The sequence below is a fragment of the Nelumbo lutea genome, chromosome 3, assembly GCF_056320005.1.
Source record: "Nelumbo lutea isolate HS-2025 chromosome 3, American lotus-T2T, whole genome shotgun sequence".
Lineage (NCBI taxonomy): Eukaryota > Viridiplantae > Streptophyta > Magnoliopsida > Proteales > Nelumbonaceae > Nelumbo > Nelumbo lutea.
This window is the reverse complement of record NC_142686.1, coordinates 45,910,178-45,938,040: the sequence shown is the minus strand read 5'-3', so window position 1 is coordinate 45,938,040 and position 27,863 is coordinate 45,910,178. Positions and strand designations below refer to the sequence as shown.

The window sequence follows — 27,863 nt, the reverse complement described above, 5'->3', positions numbered from 1 at the left end:
CATGCATAAACCTGCTTGCATAGTTTGTTAAACGTTGATACTCTGATTTCTTTTCCTCCGAAGCAGTTTTACCAATTTTTTCAGCCCTCTTTTCAGCAAGCGAATGGTGTTGAGCAGGAGAAGAAGAAGGCCCATGATGCACAACCACATCGTAGACATAGCAAACATAAATTGGTAATTAAATTGTGCTGCCAACCCATTTAACGACATAAGGTAGGTTAATGTCATTGCTGTGATGGCGATCCACATGGCCACCATCAGAATCCACACAAAAATCCTGTGTCTCATTGGTAATCCACTAACCAGCAGCAGAATTATGCTCAGAGAGGCAATTAATCCCGCTGTGTTAAAGTTGATAAACCAATGGAATATGCCTGGATACATATCAGCCAACACAGAGGTGCCTGCAGTGTGTGGTTGTGTGATAGCATTGGTGCTATTATCACTACTATCTTGCCAAACTCCACCAGGAGGATTAACTCCTGCTTGAAAGGCCATGGTTGCAATAAGCGATGCAACCACCATTAATGTACCCCGCTTCTTTTCCACCCAGTCTTCGTGGTTTCGAGGCTTTTTCCTCAATTTTGAATCCATTTGTCTTTCATGGATTACTTGATCATGTTGCGCAGCTAGAGAGATCTGTACTACGGGATGCGTTGATGTGGTGTGATGATGGGCTGTTGGAGGTATATCCCTGAATCTTAGAGCTCCGGCACCTCGAAGAGCCTCTTCCATGTCCATATCCATCAAATCTCTCGGACCATTTGTTAAAACATCCAAGGCTGTGAAGGAGTTGTTGTTTACAGAGTTCACTTTGATGGCTGTTTTCTCAAGCAAAAACCTTACCATCTGCACATTTTGTTTTGCACCGTTAATTACCTTTTAATTAATCATGGAAATGTATTAAAAGTAAGTATTAATAGGGGGTTATTTATAATCCATTTTTCAAAGAACCATTAACCTAATTAAAAGTTTAAGCTGTTAGGCGAGGTCTTTAAATAGGTTTTTATAATTAATGCCCATTGGGCTTAAAGTGTGGATTAGTATGGGCACAGCCATATCTTGTGCTGAAATTTAATTAATTAAAATGGATGTGACAGGATTAAACAATAGACCACTTGGTCAAACAGAATCTAATACCATGTCAAAAAACCATTCAACCTAGAAAGCTATTAGGTGAGGTCTTTGAATAAGTTTTTATTCTCTAATACCATTCTCATTTGAGAAGGCTCAAGCTTTAAATTGTGCTGCTGCCAAGCAAAATTACACCCCCCCACAAAAAAAAAAAAATCACATGGCACTATAACAAGAAAAAAATGAATGAAATTTTTCAAAAAGTAATACATGAAAAGTATAAGTCATACAAGAAACTTGTTGTGTTGGTAGTTAATAAAGTTTAGCTAACTCTAGAATAATTTTAAAAAGGAGCTAATTAGAAGTTTGTTCTAGAATGAGAGTTAATCAACCTTTGGTCATTGTTAAAGGTGCCAAACAGCTGGTTGGCAAGGTCTCCTGCTGGTTGTAGTAGAGACTTGGGGTTGAATCCCGCTTGCACCTAGGTTGGGGTTGGGTGATAGGCTATCCCCCCAAACCAAGCCCTAATTGAAATCAAACTGAGTCAAGTCAAATATGAGCTACTCAAGCTTGAATTGACTTAAAAATTTGGAGCTTGAAAATCAACTTAAGCTTGATCTGAACTTGACTCAAGTAGAAAAACTCGAGTGTACTGAATTACATTCAACTATAAATAACTTAATATTAAAAATTAAGTTATAAATAAAATATTTAGGATTATCCGAATATAAATGTATTTATATTACAAAATATTTTAAAGGTTAATATTTTACTGTGCACTTGATTAGGATTGCGAGCCACTGGAGTTAGGTATTATCATGGTTTTTAAAACCAGACCGGACCGGAGAGTCGGACTAGAAAAGCCTGGAATCGGTCACCTGTTTTCCCCCAAAACCACTTTTTTTTTTCTCCAAAACCGTTGATTTTGGTCAGCAAACCGCTGAACCATCCGGTTAACCATTCGAACCATTTGAATCGTTTGAACGGTTTTGACCATTTTTCAAAATTTTAATTTTTTTTTTTATTTTTTCGTTACAATGGGCAGACCATTCGGATCGAACTATCAGACCGTTTGAACTGATAACTGGACCCCTGACCGATTCGATTTTAAAAACCATGGGTATTATGATTCTCAATCACAACTCGACTAGCTATTTGACTTGTTCAAGCTCAACTTAGACTTGTTATTTGTGAGTTGAGTTTGAGTATTTAATGGCTCACATACACCCCTAATGTGGTTCAACTACATTGAACTTGGTCAATTCAATTATTTATAACCCTTATAAATACCCTAATCCTTACCCCGTTACCCATTTTCATCACGAATTTAGAACAACAATTAAATACAATCTCTTATTCTCATACTTTTATACTCTCAATCTCTCATATCATACTATTCTATTTCCTTATTCTCATTTTTTTTTTAATTTTTAATTTCAACGAGAAAAGGCTTCATCGATTGTCTTAAGTTGAAGTTGACAATCTAGGAGACTTAAACGCTTTTCATTCAAGTTGAAATACTGAATCATTAGACTTCGAGGATTGAAGTGCAATAGTCATTCTGGTTGGATTTTTTTTATAAATTTTAGATTTTAATATTTATTAAAATGGTTGTGATGAAGGATAATTTGACCCGACCTATGAAACGACGACACGTGGACGCCGACTCAGCGTAAGCGACACCTCAGCATTGTGTTCCGATACGGTTAAGTGATAGGCTCATAAAGCAGCCCACTATGTGGTAGTGAGGTAAAGGAGGGGCTCGTCACAATGCGAGCTCCGAGTTCGCCGAGCTACCTCAAGGGATATTCCGAGGTAAACTTTAACTTGCAATCTAAGAAAGCCAGCTTGCCCGAGCTCCCGAACAAGGAAAATCATCCGAGGACCAATTCTACTAAGGGTACTTCTAAAGTATTCAAAGCTCGTTGCAGAGTAGCTCGCGAATGGGCTGCAAAAGCTTTCCTTAGGAAGCTTCTATTTAATAAGCCGTACCTGTCAGGATGGGCCACGTCCCTAACTGACGGCGCAGTCCCTGTCCTTTCGACAGTCTACCCCCATGTCTCTCAGTAGGCGGAGGCGTGCCTGTCACTTTGGGGACGTGTCACTCGCCCAAGTAAGGAGTACGTCCCAACGGCCACCTGCGCAGCCCTGGCGGGTAACGGGGGTGGCAGGGACCTAGTGGCGGTTATGCCCGATCTCGCAAGAGCACTCTTATAAAAGCCCCCCCAAGGCAGAAGAGAAACTCTCTCTTGAGACCTCTAACCTCTCGAATATAGTGATAAAGCGCGACCTCCACTCTTAGCTTTAGTTTTTCTCTTTATTCCCCATACACAATACTAACTTAAGCATCGGAGTATTCCCATCGGGCAAATCACCGGGAATCCTTCCTTTCATTTTCTCAGGTGCCGCTCGTTGCCAACAAGGAGCCAGTCAGCCACCAGCTAGGAGTGTTCGGATCGTGCCACATCATTTGGCGCCGTCTGTGAGAAACACTTCAAAAGGCCTTCCCTTTAAATTCTTTCAGTTACTTCTTCTTCCTTGAAACAACTCAGCGCTCATGGCTTCCTCTAGCAACGTTGGACGAAGCATGGAAATGGGTAACTAGAGGGAGCAACCCCAGTCTCCTACTGTCTGTATCGGACAGTTCACTGTCCCCCTCTCAGCGAACAGAATTCCCAGCTTGAACGTGCCTCTCACAATGGCACCTATCATCGCCCCACTCCCCGCTACAGTCGGAACGACGTTCACCGAACCCTCGGTTGTGCCCCCAGCGGCCAGCTCGAACCAGATGGAGGACTTGATGCAGTGCATGAAGGCCATGCAGGCCCAAATGCAACAGTTCCAACAACTTCAGCTCTATCAACAGCATGTGTTGCACCAGGTCTCCCAGTACCAGTATTAGCAGTAGTTCCCCCAGCTGCCCCAACCCCAGCTTCAACAGCCTCAGCTCCAACCTCAGCACCTAGCCTCGCAACAAGCCAAATCTCGCCACCAGAGCGAGCACTCCGACCGAGGAGAAGCCCCCCAAAATCTCTCAAAAAACCAGGCCTCCCCCCACGACAGACGGGAGAGACCGGCTACCCCGATCTCGCCGCGGGTGGACAGGTCGGGAGGACCTCGGCTCGGTAGGTCAACGTCGCCTAGACAGTCGAAGTTCGAAACCCCGATCCTTGAAAACCGGTTCGAGATCGTACCAATAGACTCTAAGAAGGCCCCTTTTGTCCGCAGCCATCACCAGCAGATCGGGCTGCTCCCGGTGCAAACCATTCTGGACATCGCGGAGGTGAGCAGCACAAACGTCGAGCCCACCACGAAGCAGAGACGCCACCGCCGAGCTCGCCGATCTGTCACCCGCGATTTGCCCGAGCTCATGGGCAAAGAAGAGGTAGGCTCGGCCGAAGCCAAGGCTCCCCTCCTCTCGGTTCCGTCCCCCCTGTCCTCCGAACTCTTGGCAGTCCCAATGCCCAAGGATTTCAAGCTTCCCCCTCTTGACAAGTATGACGGGTTGTTCGACCCGAATGATCATGTAGACGCCTTTCAGTCACAGATGCACCTGGCGTGAGCCAGTGAGTCATGCATGTGCATGGCCTTCTCCACTACTTTCAGGGGAGCAGCATGCATGTGGTACCGGAACTTGGCGCCCGGGTCGATAAGAAGTTGGGTGCAGTTCGCACAAGCCTTCACGTCCCACTTTGTCACCAGCAAACGGTGCCCGCAAGCTGAAGAAAGCACTTCAATGTAGCCGAAAGAGAGGGAGAGTCCATCCGAAGTTATATCAAGTGGTTCAACGACGCTTGTATGCAAATACTACGCCTGGACCCGCCGTACGCCTAGCAGCGGCCAAGAAGGGCGTAAAGCACAAAGAGTTCAAGTGGCACATGGTCGTCAACCAATCCGCGACCATAACCGAGTTTCTAAAGCTTGCGGATAAATTCATAGCCACTGAAAAGGAGATCAACCAGAAGGGTGAAGGTGCACCCAAAAAAAGAAAGAGAGAAGGGGAACCTCCCAGTCAGTCAAGAGGACACCCGAAGAAAAAAGGAAATAGTTCGGGGTGCAAAGCCAGGTCAGTTGTTCCGAGCTCCTGCACTAGACCAGGCAGACTACACTCCACTAAATGCAAAGTGGGCCGAAATTCTGATGGCAATCAAGAACGCCCCGTACGTGAAGTGGCCGTGCCATCTGAGGGGGAATCCCAATGAAAGAAATAAGTCTATATTGCAGTTTTCACAAGAACCACGGTCATAGTACCGAGAGTTGTAAAAACCTCCGCGACGAGAGAGAGAAGCTCATCCGTCGCGAATATTTGAGAAACTTTGTACAAAATAATAATAACAATAATAATAGTAATAGAACAGGTCGGCAAGGGGAGCACGGTAAAGACGCTCCCGAGTCTAGTAGCAGGCCGGCCGAACAACCACAGAGATAGCCTCCAAAGGAGAGGCCAGTTCGGGGAACCATACACATGATAGTGGGAAGTTCGATCCTTGCAGAGTGCACCTCGGCGACTGCTCGGACGTCAGTTCGCGAGGTCACCGGGGAGGAGCAAAACCCCCCAAAGTGGCCAAGAACGGAAGAGCCAATTTTATTCACAGAAGACGATGCGCGAGGGGTCCATTACCCCCATGACGACGCGCTCGTAATAAAGCTGAGAATCAACGACTTCGAGGTTAGGCGCATACTCGTCGACTTGGGCAGCTCGACCGACATACTCTTCAAAGTCGCGTTTGACCAGCTCCAGTTGTAGAGAAGCGACCTGAAGCCCACAGACACTCCTTTGGTAGGCTTCAGCGGAGAAGAAGTCTGACCCCTTGGGAAAATAACAGTACCTGTAGAGATCGGCACATGACCTTGCATGGTCAGGTTCGAACACAACTTCCTAGTGGTAGTGACCCCCTCTCCCTACAACGCCATAGTAGGTCGACCAATCACCCATGTCCTATGGGCGGTGGTCACCACCTACCACTTGGCTATGAAGTTCCTAACAGACTTCGGTGTGGGGTAGCGCGGGGCGATCAGCTCGAGTCCCGCAAGTGCTACGTTGCCGCCCTAAAGTGGAAAACCAAGGTCGATAACCTTGAACTGGAACGACCCAAGGAGCAAGGCGAAGAACGAGTCACGCCCACAGAAGAAACAGTCGCGGTCCCAACCTCAACAACAGACCCAGCTCGGACGCTCAAGATCGGCGCTTCCATCCAGGAGCCCCTATGATTCGAACTGGTAAGTTTTTTACTTCAAAATTTAGATATTTTTGCATGGTCCATAGCAGAAATGCAAGTATAGACCCCGAACTCATAACTCACAAGCTGAACACTGATCCTGTAGTTAGGCCCGTTAGACAGAAGAAACGCAACCTAGCCCCGAAACGGTGGAAAGCGGTCGACGAGGAAGTCGAGAAGCTCCTCGCGGCGGACTTCATAAGAGAAGTCCACTACCCAAGCTGGGTAGCCAACCCCGTACTGGTAAAGAAGGCCAACGACAAGTGGCGCATGTGCGTCGACTACACCGACCTGAACCAGGCTTGCCCGAAAGACTGCTTCCCGCTCCCCAAAATCGACCGTTTGGTGGACGCGACCTCAGGGCATGAGTTGCTAAGTTTCTTGGACGCCTACTCGGGCTACAACCAGATCAAGATGGACCTGATAGACGAAGAAAAGACTACCTTCATCACTGAATTCGGTCTGTACTGTTACAAGGTTATGCCCTCCGGGTTGAAAAACGTAGGGGCAACCTTTCAAAGGCTTGTAAGTAAATTGTTTGCGCCGTTAATCGGTAGAAAAGTAGAATGCTATGTAGATGACATGGTCGTCAAAACCCAATTCTCACATGAATTAATACAAGACTTGCATTCTGTTTTCAGAATTTGGCGTAAGTTCAATATGAAATTGAATCCAAACAAGTGTGTGTTCGGTGTAACCTCGGGTAAGTTTTTGGGATACATCGTTAACCAACATGGCATTGAAGCCAACCTGGATAAGGTTAAGGACATCTTAGACATGAAACCACCCCGGAAGCCGAAGGAGGTTCAGAGGTTGAATGGCCGCATAGCCGCCCAAAGCCGTTTCATGTCTAAGTCGGCGGGCCGCTGTTTGCCATTATTTAAGGCAATAAAGAGCAAAGGGTTCGAATGGACCCAAGATTGCCAGTTCGCGTTCGACGAGCTCAAGGAATACATTACTAGCGTGCCAAACCTAACCCGGCCCGATGAGGGCGATGTTTTAGAGCTCTATCTCTCGGCAAGCGACGAGGTTGTCAGTTCGGTACTAATAAAGGAAGTAGATCGAGTCCAACGACCCATCTATTATGTTAGTAAAGTATTGTAGGGAGCAGAAACAAGATACCCGGAGATGGAAAAGCTAGCATACACATTGATAATTGCAGCTCGGAAGCTCCGCCCGTACTTCCAAGCTCATTCTGTTATCGTCCTTACCGACAAACCTCTGAGGCAAGTATTGCTTAAGCCCGAGGTCTCCGGTCGGTTGACGAAGTGGGCCATTGAGCTCAGCGAGTACGACTTCCAGTACAAGCCGTGAACTGCCATTAAGGCCCAAGCCTTATCAGATTTCATAGCTGAATGCACATTCAGCTCCGAGGTTCCCAGGCCGGTTGAGCGTGAGGCTCCCACCTCGGGTGAGCCCGAAGCTCCCGGGTCGATCGAGTCCGAATCCCACGAAGTAGTAGCCAGTGTGGCACCTCTCCTAGCTTGGCCAACCGCGAGCTGGGATGAGGAGCCCTGGATCCTTCACATAGATGGCTCCTCGAACCAACAGGGCAGCGGTGTCGGAATAGTTCTGCACGGCCCAAGTGGCATGAAACTGGAGTACGCGCTACACTTTGAGTTCGAGGCGTCTAACAATGAAGCAGAATACGAGGCGTTGATAGTCGGACTAGCCTTAGCCAGAGAAGTAAAAGCCAAACACATTGTTATCTGCAGCGACTCCCAGCTCGTGGTTAACTAGGTCACGGGTGAGTATGAAGCTCGCGAGCCGACCATAGTTGCATATTTAGCCAAAGTCAGAGAGGCCTTGCCCAACTTCCAGTCACACTTTATCAGACAGATCCCTAGGTCGGAGAACGCCGAGGCCGATGCCTTGTCCAAGTTAGCCAGCACTAGCGACATCACCATGAGAACCGTGTACATAGAGGACCTGTCTCGGCCTAGCATTCTCGAGGGGGTAGAGGAGGTCGCTCCCGTCGTTCAAGTAGAGCCGAGCTGGATTGACCCACTCATGAGCTTCTTGTTACACGGGACTCTCCCTGCAGAGCGCAATGCAGCCAGAAGGGTGCAATGTCAAGCAGCTAAATACGTCATGATAGACGAGTGGCTATACAGGAGATCCTACACGCTCCCCTACCTGCGTTGCTTACGACCTACCGAAGCCGAACTCGTACTCCGCGACACTCATGAAGGTCTGTGCGGCGGACACTTGGGGGGCAGGGCCCTCGCCCTGAAAGCGCTTTGACAAGGGTATTACTGGCCAACGATGAAGGCAGATGCCATTGAACTCGTTAGAAAATGTGATAAATGCCAGAGACATGCCAATGTTCACCACCAACCCACTGCCGACCTCAAATATCTCACCAGTCCGTGGCCTTATGCACAATGGGGCATTGATCTACTTGGGCCATTCCCGCCAGCAACGGGTGGAAGGAAGTTCTTAGTGGTAGCAGTGGACTATTTTACCAAGTGGGTAGAAGCCGAACCCCTCGTAGCAATAACAGCCCGAAATGTCCAAAACTTCTTTTGGAAGAACATCGTATGTCGCTTCGGATTACCTCGGGTATTGATCTCCGACAACGGAAAACATTTCGAGGATATCAAATTTCAAGACTGGTGCCGAGACATGGGGATTCAACAGAACTTTACTTCAGTCGCGCACCCTCAGGCAAATGGTCAGGCAGAAGTCACAAATAGAGCCATCCTCCGCGGACTAAAGGCACGGCTGGATCGAGCTAAAGGATTGTGGGCAGATGAACTACCCAGTGTTCTATGGGTCTACCGGACCACGGAGAAAACCGCCACGGGAGAAACACCTTTCAATCTCACCTATGACACTGAAGTAGTGATCCCCGCAGAGATCGAAGTACCTACGTTGCGCCTAGAAGAATACAGTGATCAAACAAACGAAGATGAGCTACACACCAACCTCGACCTACTCGACAAAGTAAGGGATCTCGCGTACATTAGGACCGTAGCCTACCAGTAGAGAGTAGCTCGGTACTACAACGCCAGGGTCAAAAAGCGGAACCTCCACGTTGGCGACTTGGCCCTTCGTAAAGTTATGGTACCTGAACCCGGCACTGGCAAACTCGGGTCCAACTGGGAAGGTCCTTACCGAGTGAAATGAGTGCTCGGGGAATGAACATACGAGCTCGAGACCCTGGAAGGGAAACAAGTACCTCGAGCATGGAATATCGTCAATCTGAGGCAATATTATCTGTAAGAAGCGAGTAGGCCACGAGCTACTCCCAAAGCCTAAGGGCCAGAATACCGAGCTAACATGACCTCGGCACAAGAAGACCCCAATCGCCACTTCGGCTTGGGAGAATCCAAGAGTGGACTACGGGTCCCTCCCTAAGCCTAAGGGCCAAAACACTGAGCTAACAAAGACCTCGGCATGAATAAAGCTACTTCAATGGCGAAGGCAAAGTATGAAATATTAAAGGCGTAAGCAGCTCGGGTTCAAACCCTACGAAGCATAGCTCGTCTCGATACGTCGGTCGAACTAAGGGATAACCAACCAATGCTTAGTTCGGACGTATGTAGTAATCACTTCGCGGTATGCCACGGAGGCCCTAAACGTGACAGATAGGGAGAACGCCTACCGAAGAGCCCTACTTTGGGTAGGTAACTTCAATAACCCAAATGATGAAACCGCTTTAGCAAAAATAAAAGGAGTTCATCATACTCAAAAGAGGGGAGAAATTTTCATTGTCAAAAAAAAAAACACAACAAACAAACAACAAACAAATGCAGTAAAGGAAAATAACAAGTGCAGCAACTGAGCTAAGCAGCTCGGGAAAGGTATGATCATCATAGGGTAAAACCGCCCAACCAAAAAACTGGTGAAAGACCAGGTTCACGGCACCCGGAAGCCACAAAAGCTCAGAGAAATGCCACCTCAAGGATCTGCCTCCTCATCCTCCGGAGAGTCAGGATCCTCTTCGTCCGCTTGGTCTGCTGTCTCAGGGGACAGACCCTTCATGGTAATGCCGTCGAGGTTAAGCCCGGAGAACTTCTCCCGAACCAGCCACCGGCAGAGCTTGAACCCTGAGCGGTACGAACCCAAGCCATACTTCACCTGGAGGTCATGAAATTCCTAGGAGTCTTTAAAATCCTAGACTGCTTTCTCTCGCTCAGCCTCCCCCATCTGGTCAAAGTTTAGGGTCTGATTCAGAAGAGTGGACTCCAGTTCCCGCACCTGTTGCCTGAGGAGCTCCCTCTCTCCCGCCATCCTCGACGATTCCTCCATATAGCGTGCGCTCTCTTCAGTAAGCCGAGCGATTTGAGCATCCTGGTCATGAACGAGCAGCTCCTGAGACTCGCTCCCCTTGCGGGTGTGATGGAGCTCGCCCCGAATCCGGTTGAGCTCGACCTGGAGCTTCTGGTTGGCAGCACACTGGTCGAGGGCGTCGACGCGATGGATGCGCGTCTGGAGAGCCATGGCATGGATGACAGAATTTACCTATCGGCGAAAAAGAAAGATCAGAAGACAGCGGAAAAGGGCAAAACAAGAGAGAAAAAGAGAAAAAGGCCACTTACCACCATGCAGTGAGCAAAGGCGAATGCGGAGAGATCCTCGGGCTCCATATTTCCCCATTGAGTGATTTCATCATTGGTGATTGCCTTCCGACTCCTCCGACGAGCTACCAGATAATCATTTACCCCTTCTCAGTTTCCCATTGGGAATTGGGGGTAAGGACGGGGCTGAAGGGGGTTAAAGGGTACCTCCCCCGGTTGAGGGAGCTCGCTTCCCCCAGGGTTAATCCCACTGGTCCCCTCAGGAGGGGGCGTCGGAACATCAGGTAGAGAGGGCAGGACCGGCTCGACAGACCCGAACTCAGCGCTTCTCGAAGGAGGGGTCCGGTCGGGGCGCGTCCTCTTCACCTAGCGTCTCTGGCTGCCCGAGAGAAGGTGGCGCGAATCGGCACTAGACATGATGGCTGCCAAAAGACCAAAAGATATCAGTCTAACAAGAAACAAAATGCATGTGTACACAACAGTCACAAGGCGCTACGCGACCTAAAAGACCGACCTACCCGGGCTCAAGCCTGCCTGCACGAGCTTCTCCTCGGTTAAGTAGTCCGAGCAAAGGAAGCCTACCAACGCCCATGACAACATCATTTTCCGAATCTCAGGGTTCAACTCGGCCCCCGGGTCCTGGATAGCACCCCTCCAAGCGGTGGGAAAGGGCCACCCCTCGGGGTTACGGACCACAAAGTAGTCCCGCTTCCAGGCGGGAATCTTATTCGGCAGCTCGTATAAGAGCTTATAGCCGCGACGGGGGGAGAGGTAATAAAAGCGCCTATCCGGAGGAACCCCAGGAGCAGCATTCTTTATACAAATGATAGAGGCGAAAATGTCAAGGTCCAAAGGGAGGCAATACTTGTGACATAGGGATATAGTGCCAATCATGTTTCGAACAACGTTAGGGTGAAGCTGGTCAATGGTGACTTTGAAGTGGTTCAGCACCTCCACTATCAAGGGGTGCAGGGGAAGGCGCAGGCCAGCCTCGAGCTGTTCCTGAAAGATCACTATGTCATTGGGACCATGCTCCCAAGGGAAGTTGCCAGTGGGGAGGCTGTAAACCAGGTCCCCAAGAAGGCGAAAGTAGCGGATCAGAGACCTGAGTCTCTCTACTGTCATTAAGGAAGGGCCAAAGGTATCAGACTCTCTCCCTCTAGAAGTGGACGCCATGTCGCCAGAGGCCTCCCGAGTCTCTGGGATATGCTCCTAGGCTCCCCCCGAGCTCAAGGGAGCATCATCATCTTGGCTATCACCCCTGTGGTAGGTATGGCGTGGGTACCCAGACATGGCTGACGGCGATTGGGACTCACCAGAGTAGACGGAATGGAGCAGATTGAGAAACTTGAGTAGACTAGGCGAAGTGCGCAACCTCAGAATCCAAAGCAAGATAGCGTGGACGGAGATAGGGCCGAGGGGGGCTCCCCATTTATAACCCTCGCCCTCTCAAACCGACGGTCTGGATCAAAGCAGATCCAACGGTCCACGGGCGCCCTGACCACACGCCTTCTAAAAACCGAAGGCGATTGGCAAAACGTCTTCTGCGATTAAGGTAGTCACAGCTGCACGACATTCGGAATTAAAGGCCACCTCAGCACGTTTTCGGAATCCGAAAAGTCAGAGAAGTCAGAAGATCTCTTGATTCCCGCAAATGCATTTATTGAAGACAGTCAATCAAGTTTGAATTTCAGTCAAATCAGTCAATCACGCTTCATAAACTCACCGCACTAAGGCGGCACTCTTAGCCCGAGGAGGGGGGAGGGGAATTGATGAAGGATGATTTGACCCGACCTATGAAACGACAACACGTGGACGCCGACTCAGTATAAGCGACAGCTCAGCATTGTGTTCCGATACGGTTAAGTGATAGGCCCATAAAGCAGCCCACTACGTGGTAGCGAGGTAAAGGAGGGGCTCGTCACAATGCGAGCTCCGAGTTCCCCGAGCTACCTCAAGGGATATTCCGAGGTAAACTTTAACTTGCAATCTAAGAAAGCCAGCTTGCCCGAGCTCCCGAACAAGGCAAATCATCCGATGACCAATTCAACTAAGTGTACTTCTAAAGTATTCAAAGCTCATTGCAGAGTACCTCGCAAATGGGCCGCACAAGCTTTCCTCAGGAAGCTTCTATTTAATAAGCCGTACCTGTCAGGCTAGGCCACGTCCCTAACTGACGGTGCAGTCCCTGTCCTTTCGACAGTCTGTGCCCACGTCTCTCAGTAGGCGGAGGCGTGCCTGTCACTTTGGGGACGTGTCACTCGCCCGAGTAAGGAGTACGTCCCAACGTCCACCTGCGCAGCCCTGGCGGGTAACGGGTGTGGCAGGGACCCAGTGGCGGTTATGCCCGATCTCGCAAGAGCACTCCTATAAAAGCCCCCCCAAGGCAGAAGAGAAACTCTCTCTTGAGACCTCTAACCTCTCGAATATAGTGATAAAGCGTGAACTCCACTCTTAGCTTTGGTTTCTCTCTTTACTCCCCATACACAGTGCTAACTTAAGCATCGGAGTATTCCCATCGGGCAAATCCCCAGGAATCCTTCCTTTCATCTTCTCAGGTGCCACTCGTTGCCAACCAGGAGCCAATCAGCCACCAGCTAGGAGTGTCCGAATCGTGCCACATCAGGTTGGTTCCTCTCAAATCCAATTTGATGCTGGCTCTAGTAATTTTAGGGTATGAAGAAAAAAAATAAGTGATGTTTGGAGTTATTTTACAATGAACGGTGAAAGGCATGAGAGTAGTTTGCAATAAATGTAAACATTATTTTTACTATCAAAAAGGTAGTATTGGTATTGACCATTTGAACATACATCTAGCATATTGTTAGATGTTCAACATAGAAAATTTTGAATTTAGCTTGGTGGAAAATACAGAAAAATAATCATTCTATGTTGTTACGGCACATGATCTACTAACCCCTGTGGTGCCTACAATAACATCAAAATGTTGTTTTAGCATAGGAAATAAAGTGTTAGATGAGAGGAGGAACCGGATGAAAGATGAAGCATTGGAGATGCACATTTGTGTAAAATATTGATTTGATGCAAAAGAGAGATTGCAAGATAAAAGAGGACATGACATGTCATCCTATCACCACTTAGTGGGTCTTCAAGAAAATTTTTATCGAAAATTTTGAGATTTTCATCAATTTTATTCGTATCTTGTTGAGTTATTTGTAAATTTGTTTAATTCCATTTTAAATTTTAAATTTCTGTTTTTTATAGCATTTTTTTAATTTCATTGTAATTTTTCAATTTTATTTAATCATTTTATATTTTTATTGTACGTAATTGATTATTCATATAGAATAACATGTTAAGATGATTTTTTTTTTCACATTGTTGTTGCAATCATTAAATTTGTCATTTTTTCCTTTATTTTTTTTTTATTTTTTTAAGTTTTTTGTTTTTTTTTTGTATTGAAAACACAAAAAAAAAAAAAATGAAAATGAAAAATACAGGCTGGCATGGCAATTGGCCCACCTCAAGGCCCGCAGGCGAGGATTGTGCTCGGCTCACCCCTAACCTGCACTAGCCGTGGCATGCGGGCGACACGAATTATGCCAACTAAATCCTTTTTATATCGAATTATGCCAACTACAGGCCAGACTTCAGTGGAGTGGTTTACTAGCTGTTGTAGGACTTCTGTCACACTTCAGGCCAGGAGATTAACTATCACAAATCCAACATTTTCTTCAGTGCCAATACTCCTCCCAGAATAAAAAGACTATTATCTAAATGGCTTCACATTCCGTACATGAGGTCTCCTAAGTACTTAGGTCTTCCTACAGAAGTGGGGAGAAACAAAAGGCAACTCTTTCAAGAGCTGTATGAGAAGTTAGAAAAGAAGACTACGTCTTGGAAGAGAAGCCTCCTATCCTATGTAGGAAGGGAAGTTCTTCTTAAGGCGGTTGCCTTGGCCTCTCCGATTTATGCAATGTCACATTTCAAACTATCCGTGCACACTTGCAAAAGAATCAATCAGAGAACATACAGGAGGGCTGGGTTACAGGTATATCCGGGCTTTTAACGGGGCTCTCCTCGCAAGATTGGCGTGGAGGCTAATAAGAAACCCTCAATCTTTATGGGCCAGGGTAATGAAAGGGAAGTACTTTCCTCGCTCGTCATTTGGGAGACTCAGTTGGGCAACAAAGCTTCGTGGGGTTGGCAGAGTTTGCTTTGGGGTCGAGATGTCCAAAGGAGAGGCTTTATCTGGGGCATAGGAAATGGTGAACAAGTAAAAATTTGGGGGGAAAAGTGGTTGCCGAACCTTCCAACTCATCGATTGGACCGGTTCTATGCTCGGCTCTACCAGGCGTGGCTCGGGTTGTGTATGGTTTACGTGCGGACGTCACGTGACTTGTAGACTCCGCGGATGTAAAAAAAAAACATGCTAAACTGATTTCACCTCGAAGGTCGCGTAGCCAGTTTTCATGAAGACCGTCAGATCGTTTCGATCTCAACCGTTGATGCTCGCGTATAGTGGCTACAAATAGCGAGGGTCTTGGCCATTTTCCTTCACCACAAATCCTCAACCGTAGTCTTGAGCTCGCGTCCAAAGCCTCCAGCCCGGGTCAGTTCTTCCAAGTCTGGTCCATCTCTCTTTGGTGAGTCACCCTAGCTCTTCTTCAGTTTCATTATGTCTTCCTTTGATAGCTAGTTAGATGAGCCCGAAGTGCCCGAGGTGGGTACCTCGGCTTATGGTAACCCTACCGGAGTCTAGTCCCCCGAGGTGCGGGAGGCCTCGGGTAACTTGGCGTCCACCTCTCACAGAGGTCGGATGTTGGACAGGTTCGGACCCTCCACCATGACCCTAGAGAGGCTCTGCTACCTTATTCGGCAGTACAACCCGCCCAGTGAGTACACCTACAGTTTACCTGTAGGTAACTTCCCATGGGAGCACGACCCTGATGAGGTCGTAATCTTCCGGGAGTAGCTCATAGCCGGGCTGCGCCTACCCTTCCATCTACTCATAGTGGAGGTCCTGAACCACTTCAACGTTACGATAGACCAACTTCACCCGAACTCGGTCTGTAACGTGGTTGGGACCATCTCCCTCTGCTACGAGTATGTCCTCCCCCTTAACTTGGACATATTCTGTTCTATTCTCACCATCAAGAAGAGCGCTTCATGCATTCTCCCCGATCACAGGAGGGCTTACTACTTGTCCCCTCGCCTGGGGTTCAAGTTGATGCATAAGCTTCCTACCAAGATCCCGACCTAGAAGTAGGACTACTTCGTAGCCTGAACCCTGCGGGGTGGCCCTTCCCTACTCACTGGAGGGCGGTTATCCAAGACCCCGACATCATCATCGACAAGAAGACCAGGGAGACATTCCAGTCATGGGCTGAGGTTGGTTGTAGTTATAAGGATTACATCACCGAGAGTATGCTCATCCAGGTTGGCTTGAGTCCAGGTAGGTAGTTAGTACCTTAGTTGTTTGGCCTGCTCCTTTCTTTTACTCGAGTACTAATGTCGAACTTTGTTGATGGTCCCATGGAGGCATATAAACTTAAGGGAGATCGGCTCTTCAAGCACATGAAGGGGAGGAAGAAGCAGGCTGCTAAGAGAGCTCGTATCGAGTCACCGCCAGCCCCCACTCCCGAGCCCAAGCTTCCGTCGGCTCCAACATCCGAGCCCGAGCTCCCTCGGGCTCCTCCGATTATTGACTTGGAGGACTCCATACCACCTAGGGAGCCTGAGATCTCGGCCGAGGTTCCCACCGGGGTTGCTGACGTAGCAGCTGAGGTCTCCGCCGACCCTATTCGTACAACCGAGACGGCAGTCTCCAGCTCGGAGAGCCTGGATGGGGGTCGAAGTATCTTGGTCCCCCAGTGCGGCCTTCGAAAAAGCAAAGGGTCTGTTTACAACGAGGAAATCTCGGTCTGGGCCGATATGCTCAACCCTGCTCAGCTCGGAGCCCGGGCTGCCACTCACACTATGGTGGTAAGTTTTCTTCTCTTTCCTTTCCTTTTCTTTTATATATACGTTTCTTCGGTACTAACTAACTTCCTTTGTCAGGCGAACTCTGTCGTGCATGCCCTTGCTCTTCAGTCTGAGAGGAACCTGAAGCGTGCTCTGACCACTGAGGAGTCCTCCCGCACTGCCCATACCGATCTGTGGGCAGCTCACGAGCAAATCCACCGGTTGGAGAGCGGTGCCAGGGCTCAAAGGGACATTATTATGGCGCTGACGACAGAGAAGGATGAGCTAACACGCGAGAAGGACGTGTTGAGGGGCGAGGTGGGGGCCCTCAAAGCGGAGCTGGCACACGAGAAGGGTGTGTTGAGGGGCGAGCTGGACGCCCTCAGGGCAGAGGCGGGAGGCCTCAAGGACAACAAGAAGGCCCTCCTACACGAGGTGGAGTTCCTCAAGGCTGACATCGAGGAGAAGACTGAGATATTTACCCAGGCTGTAGAAGAGACGAAGATCAAGGCTGTCACGGAGTACATCCAGTCTGACAAGTTCGATGCCGTTCTGGGGGAGGCCTATTGCAAGGGGTTCAAGCTCAACAGGTGGCTGATAAGACACACGTACCCCGAGCTTGACATGAGCATCATCACCACCTCGCGAATCACGGATGAGATAGCTCGTCAAGCCACAAAGGACTTGGATTCAGAGGAGGAGGACGAAGAAGCAGACGCCCCTGATCAGCCTGAAGCTCCCAAGGAGGTCTCGCACGAAGATGAAGAGCCCCCGAAGTGATTGCCTTTGTATTCCGAGCCTGTGAGCTCAATCTTTGTTGTTTTGTTGTTTTGTTGTTTTTTTTGTCAAGATCACTGTAGAAAACTTACTTGTTAATGAGATTGATCTTTCTTTTCCAAGTGTTGTTTTATCCGAGCTATCATGGTTGAGTGTGTGAAGTGATTGACATAGTAGGGCATAGTAATGCATATGCTCGAACTGTCTTGTGGAGTGCACCGAGGTGACTGACATAATAAGGCGTAGTAAGGCATATGCCCGAACTGTCTTCTGGTTGTTAGCCGAGCTAAACTAGTCATCATGGAATCTACTAGTCTACTTGCACCCTTGATACATTATGTATTGTGGTGCCGAGCTCCTTGGTCAGTTTCATGTTTTAGCCCCTTGGCCAGGAGGGGAGTGGCTTCAGCCACCCTTAGAATCCGTTCGTGTCATAGAGGCAGCTAGGTTACTATGCCGGAGTCTGTTAGTTCGTCATTATGGCTCTTAAGCCCTGAGAGTGACTTGTGGTCTGCTCTTGGAGTTCATCCACATCATAGAAGCGACTGGGTTTTATCGCGCCGAGGTCTCTGTTAGCTCGGCATTTTGGCCCTTAGGCTCTGAGAGTGATACGTGGTTCACTCGGTAATTTATAGGTAAATACTGCTTTAGGTTGACAATATTCCATACCCGATGTACTTGTTTCCCTTCTAGGGTTTTGAGCTCGTATGTTCCTTCCCCGAGTACTCGCTTTACTCAGTAGGGTCCTTCCCAGTTCGGACTGAGCTTACCAACACCGGGCTCAAACACCATAACCTTACGGAGAACCAGGTCGCCAACGCGGAGAGTCCGCTTTTTGACCCTGGTGTTATAGTACCGAGCTACCCTCTGCTGGTAGGCCGCGGTCCTGATGTATGCGAGGTCCCGTACTTCATCAAGTAAGTCGAGGTTGGTACGTAGCTCGTCTTCATTTGCCTTGTCATCATACGCTTTTAGTCTCAGTGAGGGAACTTTATTCTCAGCTGGAATTACTGCTTTGGTGTCGTATGTGAGGTTAAAGGGGGTTTCTTCTGTGGCGGTCTTTTTCGTGGTACGATAGGCCCATAATACACTGGGCAACTCGTCTGCCCATAGTCCCTTAGCTCGATCTAGTCGCACCTTTAGTCCATGGAGAATAGCTCGATTCGTGACTTCCATTTGACCGTTTGTCTGAGGGTGCGCCACTGAGCTAAAGTTCTGCTGAATTCCCATATCTTGGCACTAGTTTTGGAATTTGATGTCTTCGAACTGCTTACCATTGTCGAAGATCAGTACTCGAGGTAATCCGAAACGACATACTATGTTTTTCCAAAAAGAGTTCTGCACATTCCAGGTTGTGATTGTTGTGAGGGGTTCAGCCTCGACCCACTTCGTGAAGTAGTCAATTGCCACCACTAGGAACCTCCTTTGCCCTATCGCTGGTGGGAATGGCCTGAGTAAGTCAATCCCCCATTGTGCAAATGTCCATGGGCTAGTGAGGTATTTTAGGTCGGTGGCAGGTCGGTGGTGGATGTTGGTGTGCTTCTGACACTTATCGCATTTTTTGACGAGCTCGGTCGCATCTGCCTTCATCGTTGGCCAATATTATCCCTGTCGTAGCGCTTTCTGAGCGAGGACGAGCTCGGCTTCAGAGGGTCGCAGACAACGCAGGTAGGGGAGCGTGTAGGATTTTCGGTACAGTCATTCGTTTATCATGAAATATTTGGCTACCTGACGCTCTACCCTCCTGGCGGCATTACAATCTGCGGGAGGGTCCCGTGTAGCAGGAAGCTCGTGAGCGGATCAATCCAGCTCAGCTCTGCTTGAACGATGGGAGCGACCTCCTCTGCCCCCCTGAGAATGCTAGGCCGAGGCAAGTTCTCTATATACACAGTCCTCATGGTGTTTCCACTAGTGCTGGCTAATCGGGATAGGGCATCGGCCTCAGCGTTCTCTGATCTCGTGATTTGATGGATGAAGTGTGACCGAAAGTTGAGCAGAGCCCCTCATACTTTGGCTAAGTATGCTACCATGGTTGGCTCGTGAGCTTCGTACTCACCTGTAACCTGATTGGCTATGAGCTGGGAATCACTGCAGACGACAATGTGTTTGACTTTCACTTCCTTCGTCAGATCCAGCCCGGCTAGTAGTGCCTCGTACTCTGCTTTGTTGTTGGATGCCGCGAACTCAAAGCATAGTGCGTACTCCAGTTTCACACCACTTGGCCCGAATAGAATGATCCCAGCTTCGCTGCCCTGCCGGTTTGATGAGCCATCTATGTAAAGGATCCAGGGTTCCTCGTCCCAGTTCGCGCTTTGCCTAACTAGGAGAGAGGTCGCGTTGGTTGCTACTTCACGGCGCTCGAGCTCAACTAGCCTGCGAACCCTGGGCTCACCCGCACTAGGGGCCTCGTGTTCCACCGGCCTGGGGACTTCGGAGATAAAGGTGCATTCTGCGACGAAATCTGCTAAGGCATGGGCCTTGATAGCAGTTCGCATATTATACTGGAGTTCGTATTCGCTGCGCTTGATGGCCCACTTCGTCAGCCTTCCCGAGACCTCAAGCTTGAGCAATACTTGCTTCAGAGGTTTGTTGTTAAGGACAACGATGGTGTGTGCTTGGAAGTACGGGCAGAGCTTTCGGGCTGCTATGACCAGTGCATAGGCTAACTTTTCTATCTCTGGGTACTTTGTCTCTGCTCCCTGCAACACTTTACTAACATAATAGATATGTCATTGGACCCGATCAACTTCTCTTATTAGTACCGAACTGACCATCTTGTCACTTGCCGAGAGGTATAGCTCTAAAACATCACCCACTTCGGGTCGGGTTAGGACTGGGATGCTAGCGAGGTGCCTTTTGAGCTCATCGAACGTGAGCTGGCACTCTTCAGTCCATTCAAAGCCTTTGCTTTTTATGGCCTTAAAGAAGGGCAGGCAGCGATCTGCCAACTTGGACATGAAGCGGCTCAGGGCGACTAACCAGCCATTCAACTTCTAAACCTTCTTTAATTTCCAGCGTTGTATCATTTCTACGATGGCCTTGATTTTGTCTAGGTTGACTTCAATGCCTCGCCGGTTAACGATGTACCCTAGGAATTTACCCGAGGTGACACCGAAGACACACTTGTTCGGATTTAGTTTCATATTAAATCTACGCAAAATTTCAAAAACTGAATGTAAATCATGTATTAAATCATGTGAAAATTGGGTTTTGACGACCATGTCGTCTACATAACATTCTACTTTTTGCCAATTAGTGGCTAAAATAGTTTATTTATAAGTCTTTGAAAAGTGGTTCCAGCGTTTTTCAATCCGAAGGGCATGACCTTGTAACAATACAAGCTAAACTCGGTTATGAAGGCAGTTTTCTCTTCATCAACTAGGTCCATCCTGATCTGATTGTAGCCCGAATAGGCGTCCAGGAAGCTCAGCAACTCGTGCCCCGAGGTCGCGTTCACTAGATGATCAATCCTGGGAAGTGGGAAGTAGTCCTTTGGGCAAGCTCGGTTCAAGTCGGTGTAGTCGACGCACATGCGCCATTTACCGTTAGCCTTTTTCACCAGGACGGGGTTGGCCACCCAGCTCGGGTAATGAACTTCTCTGATAAAATCGGTTGCAAGGAGCTTCCCGACCTTGACTGCCCTCCATCGCTTTGGGGCTAGGTTGCGTTTCTTCTATCTAATGGGCCTAACTACAGGATCAGTGTTGAGCCTATGAGTTATAATGTTGGTGTCTATGTCGGGCATTTCTGCCGCTAACCATGCAAAAATATCTAAATTTTTTAGTAGGAAACTTACTAGTTGAGACCGTAGGGGTTCCTCAATAGAAGTGCCGATCTGAAGTACCTGAGTTGGGTCCTCTGTCGAAGTCGGGATGGGGATGGTCTCTTCGGTAGGCGCGACTCGCTTCATGAACTGCTCTGTAGGTTGCTCTAGCTCGAGGTTGTCTGCTACCTTGGCCTTTCCTTTGAGGGCGGCTACGTAGCACTTGCGAGACTTGAGATGGTTGCCCCGCGTCACTCCAACTCCAAAGTCTGTAGGGAACTTCATTTCCAGGTGGTAGGTGGAGACTATTGCTCGTAAGGCGTGGGTGATGGGCCGACCTACTATTGCTTTGGACGGTGAAGGGGTTGCGACCACCAAGAACTCATGATTGAGCTTTACCACACTAGGCCAGGTGCCGACCTCCACCGGTACAGTGACTCTCCTTAAAGGCCTGACCTCCTCACCACTGAATCCCACAAGCGGAGTGTTTGCGGGCTTCAGGTCACTTTCCCGGAGCTAGAGCTGATCGAAGGCCACCTTGAAGAGAGTGTCTACCGAGCTGCCCGAGTCGACTAAGATGCGCCTAACCTCGAAGTCGTTGATCTTTATCTTTATGACGAGCGCGTCATCATGGGGTAATGGACCCCTCGCGCATCGTCTTCTTTGAAGAAGATCAGTTCCTCCACCCTTGGCCGCTTCGGGGGGTTAAGCTCTTCCCTGGCGGCCTCACGGGATGATGGCTGAGCTGCAGCCGAAGTGCAGCCCGCGACTATTGATCCTCCAACAATTACATTGATGGTCCCCCGGACTGGTCTCTTGTCGGGAGGCTACACCTATGGCTGTTATGCTTGTCTATTGGACTCGGGAGCCTCTTTATTCTGCTCCCCCTACTGACCTGCTTTATTATTATTATTGTTCTGTACAAAATTTCTCAGATATCCGCGACGGATGAGTTCTTCTATCTCGTCGTGGAGGTTTTTACAATTTTCGGTACTATGACTGTGATCTCTATGAAAACTACAATACAAGTTTTTATTCCTAACATTGGGATCGACCTTCAGCCGAGATGGCCACTTCACATATGGGGCGTCCTTGATCGCCATGAGGATCTCGGCCCGCTTTGCGTTGAGGGGCGTGAAATCCCTTTCTGCTGTCGGAGCTCGGAAAGGTTGAATTGGCTTTGTCCCCCGAGATTGGTCCTTCTTCTTCTTGCTGTCACTTGGAGCTGGGGGCTCTGGTTCCCTTTTTCTTTTTTCAAGGGCCTGCTCATCCTTCTTGTTGATCTCCTCCTCTGTCCCTATGAACCGATCAGCGAGTTCGAGGAACTCGGTCACGGTCTTGGGTTGGTTGACAACCACGTGCCACTTGAACTCCTTGTGGGTGATGCCCTGCTTGGCCGCAGTGAGCCGAACTGCGGGGTCTAGGTCGGGTATCTATAAGCAAGCGTCATTAAACCGCTTGATATTGTTCCGGATGGACTCTCCTTCCCTCTGGACTATGCTAAGGGGGCTTTCTTGGGTCCTCAGGCACCTTTTACTGGTGACGAAGTGGGAGGTGAAGACCTGTACGAACTGCACCCAACTCCTTATTGAACCTGGTACGAGGTTTCCGTACCAAGTGCGGGCCACTCCTTTGAAAGTGGTGGAGAAGGCCACGTACATGCAAGACTCGCTCGCTCTGGCCAGATGCATCTGGGACTGAAAGGCGTCCACGTGGTCATTGGGATCGAAGGACCCATCATACTTGTCCAGGGGGGAGCTTGAAGTCCCTTGGCATGGGGACAACAAGGAGCTCTGGTGACAGGGGGGAAGGAACTGGAAGAAGCGGAGTAGCTTTTACCTCGCCCGAACTTACCTCTACCTTGCCTTTGAGCTCAGGCAGATGGCGGGTGGTAGCTCAGCGAGCTCGGCGACGCCTTCGCTGCTTCTTAGCTAGCTCGACGTTGGTGCTGCTGGCCTCAGTATTACCGAGCTCGATGGGCCCAGGGAAATGCTTGGACGGCTACGGTAGCTGCGAACAGAGGGACCTTGTTCTAGGTCGTCGGCCAGCACTTCAGACTGGTTTTCGGCAAGTGGAGGTTCGAACTACGAACACTGAGGTGATACCGGCCTAACCGGCTGGGAGGCCCCCAACCTTACTACAGGCCACAAGGCGGGGGTAGGGGGTCTTTCCTTCCTTCCATGGGATGACACCGAGGTCTCTCCTCGGCGGGAAGGAAGTTCACTTCGACGGTGAGGCTTGGTTGGTTTCGTAGCTGGATGCTGAGGGGGGAGTGACGGAAACTGTTGTTGATACTGATATTGGGAAACTCGGTGCAACAGTTGTGCTGGTGGAACTGTTGCATCTGAGCCTACATGGCTCGCATGCACTGCATCAGATCCTCAAGCTGACCTTGGCTGGCCACCGGAGGGAGGATGGTGGGTTCAGCGAAGGTTGTTCCGACTGCAGAAGGCAGTGAAACAGCCACGGGTGCTACCATCTGATGCACATTCAAACTTGGAGCCCCGTCCACAGAGAGGGGGACGGTGAATTACCCGATGCAGACGGTGGGTAACTATGGTTGTTCCTCAGGGGTGTTCTGGCATCCGGCGTTGCTGGAGGAAGCCATAGATGTCGGTGATGCTGATGAGTTCTTTGAAGAGAGTTGCACAGAAGTTAAAGGAAGGCCTTTTGAACCGCTTCCCACAGATGGCGCCAAATGATGCAGCATGATCTGTGCACTCCTAGTTGGTTGAAACTTGGCTCCTAGCTGTAACAGACGACGCCTGGGATGAAGAGGAACGTGAAGGGTTCCCGGGGAGCTCTCTTGGCGGGAACACTCTGATGGCTAAGTTAGAACTCTGAGGAAATCTCAAAGAAAACACAGAGAGTTAAGAGTGTTGAAAGTGCTAGCTTCAATACCTTTGTTTCGTGAAGGTCGAGGTCTTCTTATACCGGAGCTCAATCACATCAGGCGTAACTACCACTGCCCTAGCCATTACTGCCAGGACTGAGGTGGCAGGTGCAAGCTGTTGCTGCAGGATATGGACTCGTCAGGCGTGCCATGCTTTTTAGAGACGGCAGGCACGGCGCCGCCTGGCAAGTGATGTGGGCATTGCCACCAGATCTGACAGGTACGGATGTCAGACGGATCTTCACTGTGGGCTGCCAAACTACTTTGCACTGAACCCCCTAAGACTGGGTTGCCTTGCACTGAGGTGCCGAGGTACGCCGAGGTGCTTGCACTGGAAGCGAGCCTTGAGCAAGTACGAACAGGAGTTTCAACGGTGCTGCCCCGAGGTGTTTCTCCATTCTTAGGAAGGGAGAGCTTAGAGCCCCTTAGGAGAAGCTCGGGTCCCTTCGGAGGGAGCTCGGGGCGCTCCATCCTCAGGCTTGGGGCGGGCTGGGCCTCGCTTCTCGGCGAGCTGCCCGCCGAGTTGTTTGGTTGGGCTTCGGCGAACTTGTTGCGCTGAGTTGCGGTCAGGCTATCGCTGAGTTGTCACCTATGCCAGGTCACGTCCACGTGTCCCCGTGCTACGAGGTTGGGCCAAAACACCCTACATCAAAAATATATATATATATATATATATATATATATATATATATATATATATATATATATATATATATATATATATATTCAAACTGTCGTTGACCTGGACGGTCAGACCGTTCGGCTCGGGAGCCATCCAGGCAACCGGTTTCGTTTTTGCATAAACCTGGAATCTGGTAAAAAACCGTTGAAAAATCAACAAAACGTTGACCCAAGTGGTTGAACCATTGAACCGTTGACCCGTTCAACGGTTTTTTACCGTTTTTTATTTTTTAGTTTTTCTTTTTTTCTATTTTTTAAATTTTCCTGTCATAATGAACCGGCGGTTGAACCATTGAACCGTCAACCCGTTCAACGGTTTTTGACCATTTTTTCTTTTTTAATTATTATTTTTTTAATTTTCCTGTCAGAATGAACCATCCGTTTGAATCGGACGGTCGTACCGTTGACCCAGAAACCGGTGACCACAACGATTCTGTTTCTGGGTCATTTTTTAAAACATATCAAAATGTGTTTAAAATATTATTTATATTTTAAAATTTTCTTTTATTTTAAGTAAATTTATTTGTCAAAAATTTCTATTAAGTATTAATTAAAAAAAAATCAGGAATTTGGGTCCATATGGGAAACCTGCCTCCGTTAGAGATTCGGGTGAGAGACCGGGAATATGATCGCTGCCCCGTTGCCATTCCCATTTGATGACTATGACAAAGGATTGGGGTAAAAGAGATTAAAAAAGTATTATTTATAACTATCTACTATATAAAAAAAGGGAGTTTAACGTTCTCCTTTTCCTAAATCATCAACTTTTTCTTTCCTTATAGCATACTTCTGAATTCGTTAATTTCCCACTTTGTTATCCCCTCTCTCTTAGGTTGTAAATGAATCAGATTTGGATCAGAGTTAGCAAATTTTGAATCTAATCCAATTATTCAAAATTTTGCATCTGAGTCCATTTTGAAATCTGATTAGATTTGCAGACCTTTAATTCAAATTCTAATTCTAATGGATCAGATTTAAATTCTGCCATATACATTTTTAAATATAGATGAAAAAAAAAAGTTAATTAGGAAATAAAATTAATTTTTGATTAAAAATACATGTACCAACTTTTTAATCTAAATTAGAAAATAAAATTAATTTTCTGTTGGTTGGATTGCTCTTATCTTCTTGTTTTGAACATGTTGAATATTCAAATTATAAATTGTAGTCATAAAATTATCTTTCTTGACCCATTAGAGTTGCTAGGTTTTGTACTCTTCAAGTCTTCACATTGGGTTTGATTATTGGTTCAGCGTTTAACATTAAATATGTTTTTAAAGATGAAAATATTTTGCTTGTTTTATTTTGATGAAGAAAATATATATATTTTTAATTCTTTTATGCATGACAAGCTGGTCAAAACTAACATATATAGTAAACGATTTTTCGGTAAATTACATATTACTACCTACCTTGGGGTAGTGGCAAACTGGCAATTGTTCCCTAAACTTTCATTTACCCTCTCCATTAAGTTGAGTGATGGAAAAAGTTAATTTACTTAAAAGATCAAATGAAAATTGAAAACAAAATAATCAAGAAACTTCTATGAAAATCTTGAGCCAATATCAACTCAACCAAGAACATATGGAAATCTAAAAAAATAAAAAAAAAAAAGCTAAACTGAACCCTAACACTTGTTTTAGAAAATTGTTGGAAAAAATAATTTGGAAATGAAAATTAAATTCAGGGGGTAATTACCACTACCCAAAATTACAGGGTAATAGTTGTGATTTATCCTATTTTTTTTAATATTGTGCACGTGTAAATCACGTGTTCTTTCTGCTGGTTTAACAGAATCCGGATCTGCTCCTCACGTATCACTCCTCACACCAACCTCATTACACATTGCAGCCATGCATTATGCAGTCACTCCGGCAGGTTTTTAGTGAAACTCCCAACTATGGTTTTCAAAACTGAACCGGATCGGAAAACTAGGAATTGGTTAGGTGATTGGTTCTATTTTTCACCAAAACCGGATTTTTGTCAAATAAATATTGATTTGATCAACAAAATCACTGACCCGAGTAGTTGAACTTCGAACCATTTAACAGTTTTGACCGTTTTTTAATTTTTTAATTTTTTATCAGAATAGGCCGATCATACAATTACCGTTCGACCCGAAAACCTGATGCCTAACCGATTCATTATCCGGATCGGTTTTAAAAACCTTGCTCAAAGTGACTGAAAACTCACTGCAATTAAACTAAACAGGTGTACGATTTTATACTGCAGAGAGGTTTGAAGTTGCAAGGTGATTCAAAGACAATGAGAATGATATGGTACCTCAATCTGCTTGCTAGCTACTGCAAGATGGAAAACGGTGTTGCCATCATCGTCCTTGTTTACAAAATCAACGTTCCCGATTAACCCCAGCATCAACTCCAACACCTTCAACTGGCCATGCTTCACGCAGAGATGTAGAACAGTCCCACGATCCACCGATACCCCAATTAGTTGAGGTCTTGCCTTGGTCAGCACCTCGACCACCTCAGCTTGGCCATTCATCGCAGCCAGATGGAGAGGCGTTTTCCCATCGTGATCACGAGCCAGCTGGCAAACATCATCCAGCAACAATTCCTTTACGATTTCAACATGGCCTTTTGCTGATGCCAAGTGTAAGGGTGTGCGCCCCCGGGAGTCTGGCTTCAAAGCAAGTTTAGTCTTCTTCGATACAAGCACTTTAACGAAATTGACGTAGCCGAGCACTGCAGCTATGTGCAAAGGAGTCTCGGTGATGCAATCTTCTATACCTTTCTCAAGAATGAGGGGATCCTCTTCAAGTAATTGAAGCAAGGAACTTACGCTCCCTTGTTTTGCTGCATCACGAATCCTTGTATCCATTCTCTCACTCACTTCAACGTTTCAACAGTTATTCATCACTTGCTATCCCCGCCTTAAATAAGTAATTAGTGGCCATTAATCTTATCATCCACTTGCCCTTATTTAATCTATCTTCTTCCTTTCCTTTCATTATTAATAAATGTATTGCAGGTGACAATTTCAGAAAA

The 27,863-nt window shown here is 47.7% G+C and overlaps 1 protein-coding gene across 1 annotated transcript; it reads right to left on the bottom strand.

Annotated features, from left to right (window-relative positions):
- LOC148864695 (uncharacterized) lies at nucleotides 1–27,696 on the bottom strand. Its single transcript, XM_088975990.1, has 2 exons — nucleotides 27,139–27,696; nucleotides 1–849 (listed from the first exon to the last, which is right to left on the bottom strand). Exons 1-2 carry the CDS (start codon nucleotides 27,694–27,696, stop codon nucleotides 28–30), a joined length of 1,380 nt encoding a protein of 459 aa, XP_088832116.1. The 3' UTR covers nucleotides 1–27.
- Nucleotides 27,697–27,863: the final 167 nt, after the last annotated feature.

Coding starts and splice junctions, on each gene's coding strand:
- LOC148864695 (XM_088975990.1), bottom strand. CDS start 27,696: ATGGATACAAGGATTCGTGATGCAGCAAAACAAGGGAGCGTAAGTTCC. Junction 850..27,138: donor TAGCTAGCAAGCAGATTGAG/GTACCATATCAT, acceptor CAAAATGTGCAG/ATGGTAAGGTTTTTGCTTGA.